The 15,019-nt window shown below is 35.9% G+C and overlaps 1 protein-coding gene across 6 annotated transcripts in view; it reads right to left on the bottom strand.

The window, feature by feature from the left end:
• The window catches only part of SUCO (SUN domain containing ossification factor), a 76,690-nt gene that overhangs the window by 24,205 nt on the left and 37,466 nt on the right, over positions 1 to 15,019 (bottom strand). For 4 of the 6 annotated variants that reach the window (XR_009551588.1, XM_060197883.1, XM_060197879.1 and 1 more), the window contains 7 exons: positions 14,172 to 14,239; positions 10,147 to 10,254; positions 8,098 to 8,203; positions 5,215 to 5,235; positions 4,954 to 5,009; positions 4,294 to 4,385; positions 2,240 to 2,305 (listed from right to left, as the gene is read on the bottom strand). Coding sequence is in view for 5 of the 6 variants with exons in the window: in XM_060197883.1 (XP_060053866.1) it covers positions 2,240 to 2,305; positions 4,294 to 4,385; positions 4,954 to 5,009; positions 5,215 to 5,235; positions 8,098 to 8,203; positions 10,147 to 10,254; positions 14,172 to 14,239 (517 nt within the window). In the remaining variant the exon portion in view is untranslated. The remainder of the gene's footprint in view (positions 1 to 2,239; positions 2,306 to 4,293; positions 4,386 to 4,953; positions 5,010 to 5,214; positions 5,236 to 8,097; positions 8,204 to 10,146; positions 10,255 to 14,171; positions 14,240 to 15,019) is intronic. The other 2 variants (XM_060197881.1, XM_060197882.1) reach the window with 1 other exon arrangement.

Raw genomic sequence — 15,019 nt, 5'->3', positions numbered from 1 at the left:
TTAATTCACTAATAAAATAAATTAAAAATGGTGACTCTTAGATATTATAGAAATTTTGACAATTTCAAAGATACAAACATTAATATACTATCCAGAGATAAAAAATAGCATCATTTTCTCATAAAAAAAAAACTATCTCATAGTAGTGAATGAGGCACTTTAGTATCATTAAATCAATTACATAGTTAAGAATTCTGCTTAAAAATAGTTAAAAAGTCAGTTAACTAGCAACAGAGTAAAAAAATATGTAACAAAGTTAAATGTTACATAGAAGAACTCTCCTTAGGCAGCTATTTTGAACTCTTTTTTTTTTTTTCCTTAAAAAATATACAACAGGGAGTCCAGCGGTAGCACAGTGGGTTAAGCACAGGTGGAGCAAAGTGCAAGGACCAGAGTAAGGATCCTGGTTCAAGCCCAAGGCTCCACACCTGCAGGGGGTCACTTCACAAGCGGTGAAGCAGGTCTGCAGGTGTTTGTTTTTCTCTCCCCCTGTCTTCCCCTCCTCTATTTCTCTCTGTCCTATTCAACAACAACGACACCAATAACAACAAGGGCAACAAAAGGGAATAAATAAATTATATATGTGTATATATATATATATATATACATATATATATGTGTATATATATACACACAATGAGTCTACAATGAAGAGAAGAAGAAAAAAAATAGAAAAGAAAAATGACTTGTAACTCCATATACTATGTCTCTACAAAATATTCACCTACATAAATATACTACTGTTTATCTGTGGGATTATGAGATTAGAATTCAAGCAATTCAACTCACTGAGCACAGGGGTATTTTACTTAGATTTACCTTTATTAAATTATTAATCTTAAAAAAGGCACTCTTCCAGAAAGTTTTTATTCTGCAAGCATAACAAAAAATAACAAACATTCAAATATACCTACCAGTATTCCGGCAGTAAAAATAAAATTATCTGTTAGTTGAGGATGGTCTTTCCATAAGTCTCCTTAGCTAGCTGCCAGAGTTAGAGTCTAGGTTATAATGATGGAAACTAAACTGCTAGTATCTTAATCACTGTTTCTTTAGTTTATAAAAAGTACATTACTAGTACTGTTACTACATGTGAATCACTATTACAGATAAAGCCAGTCTCATTTTTTGGTAATTAGGAAACTAACCATATCCACATATTAAAGAAAGCTCATTTGTGAAAAATTCACTGGTACAATCCACCTCCAAAATTACTATCCAAATTTCTCTCCCATCTAGTATGAGCGGCTAGGTACTCCAACACATATGGTGAAGGACTTCTTTAATAACTCTCCCTTCAAGTAAATTCATAGTCTTCTCTCCATTCTAAGGAATTTACCTAAAAATGTATTTACTTAGGCCATGCTTCTATTTTTTCTCATAATTCTTTTCATCTACTTTTTATATTTTATTTCCATAGAAACACTTTTGAGGAACCCTCCTGAACTGCTGGTGGGAATATAAATTGGTCCAACCTCTGTGGAGAACAATCTGGAGAACTCTCAGAAGGCAAGAAATGGACCTATCCTATGATCCTGCAATTCTTCTCCTGGGGATATATCCTAAAGAACCAAACACACCCATCCAAAAAGATCTGTGTACACATGTTCTTAGCAGCACAATTTGTAATAGTCAAAACCTGGAAGCAACCCAGGTGTCCAACAACAGATGAGTGTCTTAGCAAGTTGTGGTATATATACACAATGGAATACTACTCAGCTATAAAAAATGGTGACTTCACTGTTTTCAGTTGATCTTGGATGGACCTTGAAAAATTCATGTTAAGTGAAATAAGTCAGAAACAGAAGGATGAATATGAGATGATCTCACTCTCAGGCAGAAGTTGAAAAACAAGATCAAAAGAGAATACACAAGTAGAACCTAAACTGGAATTGACGTAATGCGCCAAAGTAAAAGACTCTAGGGTGGGTGGATGGGGAGAATACATGTCCAAAAAATGATGACAGAGGACCTAGTGGGGGTTGTACTGTTATATGGAAAACTGAGAAATGTTATGCATGTACAAACTATTGTATTTACTATCAAATGTAAAACATTAATTTCCCAATAAAGAAAAAAAAATTTGAAAAGCCAGTATCTGAATTCAATTCAAAATTTGACATTAAATATATGATAAAACAATACCTAATAAAATCTCTACATGTCAGGGAAAAAGTTGAAAAGATCTTAATACAGTCTGGGAGAGAGAGAGAGATCAGTAAAAACCTAAAATACTTACTTGTAGCAGATCCCAGGAGATTTTTTGAGGACTTGTCCTCTCCAGTATTGTAATCTAGTGGATAATCTATATAAAGAGAGAAGGAAGGTAATTGTACTGAATATTATCTCCAATAGTGTGTTTAAAAGCCCAAGCTGGGGCTGAGTAGTGGTGTATTTAGTAGCTATCCACAAGGACGCAGCAGGATTTAATAAGCCACTGGTTCCCATCTGCAAGGGAGGAAGCTTCATTAGTTCCCATATGCAGGGGAAGAAGCTTCATGAGTGAAGTAGTTCTGCAGGTATCTCTCTTTCTCCCTTTCTCTCACTCCTTCCCCCTTAATTTCTCTCAATCCTATCAAATCAAAACAATAAAAGAATTTTCTTAAAAAGTTTAAGCTATGATCCATCACTGAATGGCATCTGACATTTAAAATTTTATATTCACTATATAAAAACATCTAAAACATGTTTAAAAATGAGACCACAAGTCATTAATCAAAAAGAAATAAACCAAGGAAACTCTATTGCTTACTAAAATTTTATAAGACTTTTATTCACTTTTCAATATACTTCACCAACTTCTAATAAGCCTCATTTCGCTTATAAAACAATTATGGAAGCTGGGGAGATAGCATAATAGTTATGCAAAGAGACTTTCATGCCTGAGGCTCCAAGGTCCCAGGTTCAATCCCCAGCACCACCATAAGCAGAGATGAGCGATACTCTGGCTAAAAAATAAAATTAAAAAAAAAATTCTTAAGATATCTTAAAACAAAACCTTGAATGGCTGGGGACATGACTTAATTGGCAGAGTACAGGACTTCTGTACCTGAGGATCTTGATTCTGTTGTCTCTGGAGCCACAGGTACCAGAGTGGTCTCAGGTTTCTCTGCCACCACCACCCACATGCCCCTTCCTCTCTCTCTCTCTCTCTTAATTCTTCCCTTCTCTATCTCTTAAGAAATAAGTAAGTCTTAAGAAAAAGTCAAACAACTTTCTATACCTACAGTCTCTTAAGGCATTTATTTGTTTATTTTACCAGAGTACTAAGCAGCTCTGGTTTATGGAAGTGAGGGGGACTGAACCTGGGACTTCAGAGACTCAGGCATGAGAGTCTCTGCATAAACATTATACTATCTCTGCCCCACCAAATTTTTAAGAGTTTTTCTAAAATCAATGAGCATGCTCTAAGGCTCAAGCCAATCAAAGAAATCAGTACTCAATTCTGTAATTTCAGTTTCCTTCCACATGTATGTAATAGGGTTTGGATTAGGCAAAGGGACATACACTTTAATTTCTAACACTGAGGTGTTGAGAAAATGGGTTTCAGTCATAAGCAACTGATTAACTCAATTTACAAAACAAAATCAAGTTAAGAAAAAAGTCAGCTATTAAAAATGAATAAAGAATGAAAAAAGGGGCCAGGTGATGGCACACCTGGTTAAGCGTTCACTTTACAGTGCACAGGACTTGGGTTAGAGTACCTGGTCTCTCCCCCTGCAGGGGAAGAATCTTCAGGAGTGGTGAAGCAGGTCTGCAGGTGTCTCTCTGTCTCTTTCCCTCTCTATCTCCCCCCTTCTCCTCTCAATTTCACTGCCTCTGTCGAATAATAAATCAATAAAAATATTTTTAAAATAAATATTTTTTTAAAAGAATGAAAAAAAAAAAAAAGACTGAAGTCTCACACAACCAGGTGGCCAAAGAAATGGTGCAGTGAATAAAGCACTGGACTCCAGGCATGGGGTCTCAAATTTGATCCTAGGCAACTCATATTCCAGAGTGATGTTCTGGCTCTCTGTCTCATGAATAAACAGACATCTGAAAAATAAAGACAGCTGGCACATGATTTATTTGTTTGTATTTTTTATCAGAGCACCACTCAACTCTGGCTATATTGATGGTGCAGGGGATTATATCTTAGGACCTCTTGCACATGAGACTTTGAGTGTCGTCGCCTTGCTATCTCTCCTCAGCCCCCACCATAATGATATTTAATGACTGACTTACCCATTATTGTAGATTTCAAAAAGCAAAACAACATACACAATAGTCACCTGTCTTAAAGACACTTACCATAGTCCTCATCAAATAGTTCCTGACGCTCTGACTGATACTGGGAATCTGCAATTTCTTCATATTCCTCCACCATGCTAGTGCCAAACACCCTACAGAAATAGCAACCTCAATAAAAACTTTCCAAACACAACACAACGGAGTTGCTAAGATTTATCTTCTCACAATAAATGGGCAAATTTTGAGGATCACTAGCTTTTAGACTCTGAAATGACTATTCCTTTCACCACTGTCATTCATTTTCCACTAAAATGTAATATATTTAAGATATTTAAAAGTACAGTGATGGGCGGGGGTAGATAGCATAATGGTTATGCAAAGAGACTCTCATGCCTGAGGCTCCAAAGTCCCAGGTTCAATCCCCTGCACCACCATAAGCCAGAGCTGAACAGTGCTCTGGTAATAAATAAATAAAAATATAAATACAGTGACCAAATCTTTTCTAGCAAAACAGCAAACAAGATAAACTAAATACATAAAAAGGGCCATTTTTCTTAACAGAGGAAATTCTGACATTGTTTATGAATGTAAAGTTTTACAGTTTATATTTCTATGGTATTAGTTTAACATAAAAATATCTACCTTAAATATATTAGTATTTTTGTATATTATCTCTATCTCTTAAAAATCACTTAGTAAGCACATTTTAATCTGCATTACCTTATAAGACTTAATGGACAAAAGTGCTCTGATCCAAAATGTGATACCAACTCCACCTAGAGAATAAAATGCACATCAATGGAAATCTAGCACACTGCCTGTGTGACTATCTAGCAATTCAGTTTTATTTTTCCACTGTCACATTCCTAAACAATTTTCTTAATTTTCCAAAATCAGTATTTGTGAAGTTTTGCTTTCTGCCATGCAGGTATAATATGCCATGCCTTGTTATTCAACATTGCGAAAGAGAAGATTGCTAACCTTTATGTATTTGATGAACATCTGAAGCAAGAGAAAGGAAAAGAAAAAGAAATCAGTTCCAAAGTCTAGATTACATGCCATAAGCAACATTTAATATTTGCAAATTATAATGTATAATCAAGGTACAGAAAGAAATGTACTATGATGGGTAACATTGTAGTACTCTTATTTCTTAGCAAAAAATCTAGGCATATGATTTAAATTTTTACTATCATTACTAGAATATATAGTCTAATATAATGAATTAACTTTAGGTTACTGAGTTTAATAACCTAAATTCATTGCTGCTGCTTTATCTTGAATTACTTTAAATACAGCATGGTAAGTATATCTCTTCATTTATACATTGTATCACATACCTAAGCCTATTGATAAAATTATCAACTAGCATAATATAAAATGATGTTTACTGGTGTCTATTCTATTATAATACTAGATACTAATTGCTTTAGGGAAAGCATGAAATTTTGGTATGCAAGTTATTTCAGACATAACTTACATAAACAGGAGATATATATTCACTCTACTTTTAGAATATAAGCAGTTAAAAAGTGGTTTTATATATAAATTTGGGTTTCTTTTTGGAGAAAAAAATACAGGTAAATTTATATAACATATCATTATAAAGTGAGAACTGAAAGTGACTTGTCCTGCTTTTAGGTTTAATTTTACCAAAAATTATGCTTTAGAAAACTAATTATAAAAGTCAAGTGGTAGCACTTTTGATTAAAGCACACGGTTGCAATGCAAAAGGACCCAGGTTAAAGCCCCTGCTTGCCACAAGTGAAGTATTGCTGCAGGTGTTTCTTTGTCTCTTTCCTTCCCTGTCTCCACTTTTTAACCTATCCTATCAAGTACATTAATAAAAGGAAAATATAAAAACTAATCATCAAAATGTGCTAAAGCCTCTGACCATAAAAAAAGCAAAGTAGGAAGTTTTATATGACACCTTTTATAGCACCAATGTTATTTCATTATTTACATAGTTGGTATAAAGAAATGATTACTGGAGTTTTTCTATTTTGTAACATGTGAACTCTCTTAGTTGAAACCGAATATAATTTTATCACCTGCTAAATAATTCTTAACATTTTCCCTCATAACGTAAGAAACTGTGCTAAATAAACAGGTCACTGAATACTGTTTGCATATTCATTTTTAAAATGAACTGAAAATGCAGCTTCATTCTTTGCATACTGTTGAACTATTAACTGAGAACATCAACCTTATTTAAAACTAGAATTCACTTTATTTATACTGAGACTAAGAATACTACAAGTTTACCCACTTAAAAAAGCCAATTTAATACATGCATAAAAAAAGACACAGTAAAATCCCAGAAGACAATTAGGTAGCTCTGTATTTTCAGATTTGGAGAAGGAAAGATAGGAATTAAAATTGCTATCATTCTGAAAGGTCATTATTATTACAATAGTGATACTTTAAGGTATATATTATTTTAAGAAAAAAGGGAAGGAAGAGTATGAAGTTCCTATAGTCTGTCTAAATCCAATTTAAGAGTTATAATAATCCTACCTTGGTAAATAATACTAATTCCATATTGACAGAGGAAACATCAGGAAAACTGAATTAAATTTTATCTGAAACTGGTATTTGGGTATAGGCTATTACACTACACAAAATGAAAGGTAAGAGCTATGATAGTGACAAGTAATTATATACTAAAACTGAATGACCTAAGAATCAAATCTAATAAGGTAAGAAATATCTGCTTTTGGGGCTGGGTGGTGATGCACCTGGTTGAGCGCACACATTACAATGCGTAAGGACCCAGGCTCAAGCCCCTGGTCCCCCACCTGTAGGGGGAAAGTGGTGAAGCAGAGCTGCAGGTGTCTCTGTCTCTCACCCCCTCTATCCTTCCCTTCCCTCTCGATTTCTGACTGTATCCAATAAATAAATAGAGATAAATATATATATAATATATATAAGTAAATATATATATAAACATATATATATATATTTGCTTTAACAACTGTTGGTATGCTTCTAAATTCTGCTTATAAGACCTTCTGTTTTGATCATCACATAAGGTTCACTTGTATTACTTACCATGTGGTCTATTTACATAGTCGCTGTTTTACCTGCCTGCAGGGTATTGGTTTAATCCCCACTGGTTGGATGGAAGCTTTCTATGTTCTGTTTGGGCTCTTTTTTTGCTCTGCCCCCTCTCCTAATCATTTCCTTTCCCTTGCTACTTCCGGTGAAGAGATGCATAAAAGGCAATGTATCTGATTAATAAACGAGATACTGCTTCCCAGCTCAGCCATGAGTCCCTGGTCGGCTGTCTCCCGCCTGTGAAGCTAGACCGGCAAATGGCGCCAGAACAGGGATTGGCATATGGCGCCCAACCAATGTGGAACCTAACCCGCCCATCCCCCAGATAAGTAAACTTGGCTACCCATCTGCCATGGGTTGCCTTTCTACTTATGAAGAGGTTTCCCAAAGCTTCTACTCTTTCTTCATGAGCCAGTTTCTCTGTCTCTGGAACATTTTGCTCTGGGCCACAAACAGCTTCAGAGAATAATAATGATTTGGGTTGTAAAATGGAAACAGAATACTATGATGATGGCATTTTATATAAAGACTTAAAATTAAGAGTCATAATATAATAATCTTATCAGTTATGAATATCAAATAAGTGTCATAGGTTTTCAGTTATACCTTTTGTCTCATAAAACAATATATCCAAGTAAGAATTGAAATATTAAATTAATAAAGCTAAGAATAAATTGTTTAAATGAATACTACAGCAAATTTCCTCGTAATTTTCCTGACTTTTAAACAGATGGAATGAGGTATAAGGTATGAAATTATCAAGTATGCCTTCATGAACAAACACAGTTCTTTACATAGAAGCCTTACCTTCACATATTTTGCGTACATCTGTTCATCTAAAGGGAAACTCTGGACATTCCTCTCATCTCTCCCATGGAAAGTACCTAGCTTAATCCATTTATTGGTAGGGTATCTAGAAAATATAAATATTATTTTTAAAAGACCATGAACTACATACTGAGAGATTATATTACATCCTCAAATCATATGCTGTGTTGTTAAGTATTTTTGTTCTCCTCTGAGTGAACATTCACTTAAGACAGTTAAAATATAAGTTAAACACTGAGATGGAAGATATACTTTTCTTTTCTAAGTTCTTTATGGAAAAAGAAGAAGGAGGAGGAAGAGGTAGAGGGGAAGAAGAAGAAGAGAGTGGGGGGAGAAGGAGGAGAAGATCACAAAGAATCAAAGAGAAGGAAATCAAGAAGCAAAAAATAGTACAAGGACCTCTTCCAGGAGCTTGAGAGGTTTTAACCAGAAAATACTCAAGGGACTGCTTTTGATGGAGATATTTTTTCAAATATTAGGAGTGTGTGATGATACAAAATGTAATTTAAAGTACTGGTGGAACAAGAAAGAGAAAACCCTTTACCATGTATTTCATAAATTTTACATAGCTGTCCATCTTTCATCTTTCAACTTTCAAGAGGAAAACCACATATATTCTCACACACACACACACACACACACACACATACACACACACACACCTGCTTACTACAGCAGCTAAAGAATCCATCCAAGTAACATACTCTCTTATTTAAAAAGATACATTTTATGTTAGACTTGGCTATGTCTTTTTGACATATAAAAACATTATAGTTTAGAGAAAAGTAAGTGATCTGCACAAGGTTAATGAGAGAAAAATGGGGGAACAATATGGAAAGCTCTTAGTGACCAGCAGAATACTTAAATAATAGATTCCTACATAGTATATCCTGAACATTCAAAATGTATTGATATACTAAACATACATCTTCACTGGGAGGAAATTTCAAGTACTCTTTACAAATGATGTATTTGAAAAACAAGAGGATAGTCTTATAAGTTAGGACTAAGTTTTTTGCAGAATGAAAGAGCACATAAAGCATGAAAAGAAGTTATTATGGTGCTAAAAATTTCCTACATTATGTCATGAACAATAACTATGCTAAAGTATACTTTAATAATAATACACTTCACTATGCAAAATACTCATGTATATCTTTAATAAGTTATAACTTTAAAAAACATGTGAAAGCAATAAAAAACACAATAACTACAAGTGAGAATTCTTAAAATTACAAAGTGTATCTTGAGGGGGTCAGGTAATGGCACACTCAGTTGAACACACATGTTACTCTGCATAGGGACCCAGGAACAAGCCCTGGTCTCCATCTGCAGGGGAGAAGCTTTGCTAGTGATGATGCAGTGCTGTAGGTGTCACTCTTCTTCTCTCCCTCTGTATCTCCCCCTTCCCTCTCAGTTTCTCTTTCTCTACTCAGTGAAAATGAGTAAATAAATACAATTTTAAACAATTAAAAAAAAATCTGTATTTTGAAGGCCAAGCAGTGGTGCATCCAGTTAAGCACATTTACAACCATGTGCAAGGACCTTGGTTTGAGCCCACGATCCCAACCTGCAGTAGAGACACTTCATGAGCACTGAAGCAGGTCTGCAGGTCTTTCTTTCTCCTTCTCTACCTCCTCCTCCCCTCTCAATTTCTTTCTGTCCTAACAATAATAATAAAAAGGGGGTGGGGGGAATGGCCACTAGGAGTGCTGGATTTGTTGTGCTGGCACGGAGCCCCAGCAGTAACCTTACTGGCAGTTTAAAAAAAAAAAAAAAAAGGTATTTTAGTTTTCTAACTCACAAGTCATGTGACCAGAGCATGTGATTTAACCTTTCCTAGTCTGTTTCCTCATCTTACAAGGAAATGATTATATGACATTATAAGTGCTATATTAGTCAATGAAAGTAAACTGACGTTCATTGTAATACAGTAAATAGTATTATTACTATTCTTAGAATAACTGAAGCTCTAAAAATGATTTATCTTTAAGTTATTTTTCTGGAGATGCAACAGAAACTATTTACCTGTCACTGATAGAAACCAGAAAATCTTTAGGAGTAGAAGAAAATAATTCATAATTTGCAATATCAAGCTGTTTTACTTGAATTGGTTCACAAAGTTCAATAACAAACCTTTGAAAAGAACATAAGACAATGATTCAGATAAGTCAATAAAAACTTCATATTAAACATGACATTAAAATGACCCCACCAATATGTCCTGGAGCTCCGCTCCCTCAGAGCCCTGCCCAACTAGAGAACGAGAGACACAGGCTGGGAGTATGGGTCAACCTGCCAACACCCATGTTCAGCAGGGAAGCAATTACAGAAGCCAGACCTTCCACCTTCTGCATCCAATAATGACCCTGGGTCCTTAATCCCAACAGGGTTAAAGAATAGGAAAGCTATCAGGGGAGGGGATGGGATACGGAGCTCTGGTGGTGGGAACTCTACCCCTCTTATCCTATGGTCTTGTCACTGTTTCCATTTTATAAATAAAATTTTTTTTAAAGTATCTACAAACAACATCATGTTACTTAAAAATATAAGGACTTACAGTCTTAATTATAATAAGTAGCCTTTAAATTTTTCCCATTCATATCATATCACCAAAGAAGAAATTATAAATAAAACAAGAAATTGATTTTTGTCCCTTAATATTTTTTTTTCCATTTTTGACTCAAAGGGTTATTGCTGGGGCCAGTGCCTACACTACAAATCCACTATCCTGGCAGCCATCTTTTCTCCACTGTTGTTGCTGCTGTTATTGTTGTTGGATAGGACAGAGAGAAATTGAGAGAGATGGGGAAGACAGAGGGGAGACAGAGCAGACCTGCCTCACTGCTTATGAAGCAAGCCCCCTGCAGGCAGGGAGGCTGTGGCTTGAACTGGGACCTTTGAGCTGGTCCTTGTGTTTCACACTATGCACTTAACCTGAGGCACTACTTCCCAGGCCCCGCTTCACTTACTTTTACCACAGCACTGCTCAGCTCTGATCTATGGTGGTTCAGGGGACTAAATGTGGGATATCAAAACCTTAGGTATGAAAAGTCTTTCTGTATGACCACTGTTATTTCCCTGGCCCCCTTAACATACTACACACACATACACACACACACTGTCATTACCAAGGTTTCATTGCTCCAGGTTGACATTTTCCAGACAGAAAGACACAGATACTGGGACCGGGTAGTGGCATACCTGGTTAAGCGCACATGTTGTAGTGCACAAGGACCCAGGTTCGAGCCCCTGGTCCCCACCTGCAGAAGGAAAGCTTTGCAAGTGGTGAAGCAGGGCTGCAGGTGTCTCTCTCTCTCCCTCTCTGTCTCCCCTACCCTCTCAATTTCTAACTGTCTCTATCCAATAAATAAAGATAAAAAAAATTTTTTAAAGAAAAAGAAAGAGATAGATACAGAGAGACAAAAACACCACAGCACCATAGCTTCCTCCAATGCAGTAGGGGCTGGACTCAAATCTGGGCCAAACTTCGCTTATCAGTAGAGAAAAGCACATTAAAATTACATGGATGTTCCACCTCCTACTAGTGAGAATGGCCTACATCAACAAAACAGGAAATGTTAAGTGCTGGTGATGATGTTGGTGGGAATGCAAAGTGGTACATTTGGAAAACTGTATGGAGTGTCCTTAAACAATAAAAATGGAAATATTTTATAATCTAGCAATAGCACTCCTAGGCATTTAATGAAAAGATATGAAAACACTAATTCAGAGTGACATATACACCCCCATGTTCATACCCGCATTATTCACAATAGCCAAAATGTAAAAGTAACCAAAATGTTCATTGACAGATACTAGATAAAGAAGTTATGGAACATCTACTCAACATAGTACTACTTAGCAATTAAAAAAAAAAAAGATGATATTGTCTCCTCTGTGACAAAATGAATAGAATTAGAGGTCATTATACTGAGTGAAGTAAGAAAGCGAAAGACAACTACTGGGTGATTTCACTCATTTGGGGACTGAACTGAACTTGTAAAAAAAAAAAAAAGTCAGTTTGCTTCTAAGACCTTAGGAGAAATATGGTGGTTATCCTGGGGGGTTAGGGGGTGGTGATAAAATGAACTTTGATGGTAAAATGGAATGGAACTATAATCTTATAAATCATCATAAAATGACTAAAAAAAAAAAAATCTGAACTGAGCATTGGTAAAATATGAGCACTATCCAGGCAAGACCACTTACTGTTTTTAAGAGGGTTTTTTTTTTTCATGTCAAAGTTCACTTTTAAGGAAGGTATGACTTCATTAAAAATAACTATAGTAGTACAAATTGACTAGTGTCAAGGGGAGTTTAACAACATGATAGTTTTTTAATTTTTTTCAAAAAGTTGTGTTGTTTGATCCGGGCTGGCTTCACGGACGGGTAACAGAGATGACCAGAGACACACGGCTGGGCTGAGAACGCAGTTTAATCTTTATTGACGAACGGGCAAATCACCACACCATGTGCTTTTCTCCATCATCCTCTCTCCGCCGCTGCTGCTGGGACTCTGCCCGTCCTTAGCATAGGGGGCGGGGAGAAAGCGGGGCACAAAACTAGCAAGGGGCAAACCAATTCTTCTCAGAGGTCAGGGAACATACCAACACAGCTGCTTCTGAGCAGTGAAATCAAGTAATAAAACTGTTGGCATATTGCACACTATTTTCCCCATAAGTCTATTTCCTTTCCTATACTTTAAGTTAGAGGTAGAATCAGAGCTAAACAATGAAATCTTTAGAGATTTCCTAGATTTTCTCAATTTTTCTCTGCCTTATCAAATAACATAAATAAAAATAAACAAAATATATATTTTTTAAATCAGTGAGGTCATGTCACTTCCTTATTAAAAACAATCATTACTCCCCCTCATGGTCACAAACTTCAGATAGTTTTAATAAGCTGAGTTGATTAAAGCATTTGACTTCTGCTAAACTAACCCCCCTACTTCAGCTCCCATCATTACTGTAACTGTACTGCTACTGTCATTAGTAAATAACTCCTTCAGGTAGTTTTTATTTAGTTGCCCAGAAGAAATATGCTCCTTTAGGAACTGTTCCCTTATTCTTATGATCCCTGAAAAACCTCTGCTTCCTTCACCTGCAACTTTGATGAATTTTTGCAGACTCCAGTCAGGAATTTTCTTGTCCAGAAAGCCCTCTCTCATGCTCTCTTACAGTTACTTATCATCTCTGTTATAGAGTATACTTTAGTAGCACTTTCTTTTTATATTATTTCCTACCAGCTTAACTATATCAGTGTTTTTGTGACCTCTTTAAAAAGAAAAGCAGGTTGAGTGCATGTGGTGCAAGGCACAAGGACCGGTGTAAGGATCCGGGTTCAAGCCCCCGGCTCCCCATTGCAGGGGGGTCGCTGCACAAATGGTGAAGCAGGTCTGCAGGTGTCTATCTTTCTCTCCCCCTCTAGATTTTTCTCTGTCCTATCCAACAACAACAGCAACAACAACAATAAACAACAAGGGCAAAAGGAAAAAAATAGCCTCTAGGAGCAGTGATTCATAGTGCAAACACTGAGCCCCAGAAATAACCCTGGAGGCAAAAAAAATAAAAATAAAAATAAAAGCGTTATAAAGAATATCTAAACTGTGGTCCGTGAGATGGCGCAATGATAGGGCTTTGGACTCTCAAGCATGAGGTCCTGAGTTTAATCCCCGGCAGCACATGTGGCAGAGTGATGTCTGGTTCTTTCTCTCTCTCCTCTTATCTTTCTCATTAGTAAATAAATAAAAATTTTTTAAAAAGAATACCTAAACTGAACACAATACATACATGTATAGAATGTGTACTATAAGAGGCCAGGTGGTGGCGCACCTAGTTAAGTGCACACAGTACAATGCTTAAGGTCCTAGGTTTGAGCCCCTGGTCCCCCGCCTGCAGGAGGGAAGTTTCACAAGTGGTAAAGCAGTGCTGTGAGTGTCTCTCGCTCTCTATCACCCCCACTCAATTTCTCTGTCTCTATCCAATAATAAAATAAGCAAAAATATTTTAAAAAATAGAATATGTTCTATTGAATTTTATACTACTTACCAAATTTTAGTGCTGCAAGGATTCAACATATAAAGATCCATGTTTTCTATAAGAATAGCAGATGTGCTCTATTTTAAGAAGAGAAGGGAATAAATTTGTTAAGAAAAACTATTTTTACTCTACAAATTTCTAGAACATCTGTACTATCAGATCTTGTGATATGCTTGAGTTTGAAACACTTATTTTTGGGGGAAAAATTACTAAGATGGCTAAAATGTACTGCATATGGCTGTAGAGTTAGATCCTAAATCAGTCTTGTAACAAAACATTCAGCATTAAATACCTATTATAATGGAAAAATGACTTCCCACTAGTTCGTTTCTAAAACTTCACACAGATTTTAAAAAGCTAAATACCATGTTGCATGTATTTCAGTAGGTTAACCGATAGAACTGTTGCACCTCCAGGGGCCTGGTGATGATGCACCTGGTTGAGTGCACATGTTACTATGCACAAGGACTTGGGTTTAAGGCCCTATTTCCCACATGCAGAGCGGGGAATCTTTGCAAGTGGTGAAGCAATGCTGCAGGCATTTCTTTCATTCCCCATTCCCTCTTGATTTTTGGCTGTCTCTATCCAATAAATAGATAGTTAATTAAAAAAAAAAAAAAACTGCTGCACCTTCAAATGATCTACCACTTATAGTAAAAAAAAAAAAAAATTACTATTAAGCCATGAGAGACATAAACAAAATTTAACTGCAAACAGCTGACTGAAAAAAATAATGAGAAAAGGTCCCATATTGTATGAGTCTAATTATATTACATTTTGGAAAAGACAAAACTATAAAGATAGAAAAATAAGATTAGTGTTTGTGAAGTTAGGGAAAGGGATGATGATCAAAGCAT

Source organism: Erinaceus europaeus, chromosome 9 (assembly GCF_950295315.1).
Source record: "Erinaceus europaeus chromosome 9, mEriEur2.1, whole genome shotgun sequence".
NCBI classification, from domain to species: Eukaryota; Metazoa; Chordata; class Mammalia; order Eulipotyphla; family Erinaceidae; genus Erinaceus; species Erinaceus europaeus.
Note: the sequence above shows the minus strand (reverse complement) of the source record. Positions and strands in the feature narration are given on the sequence as shown.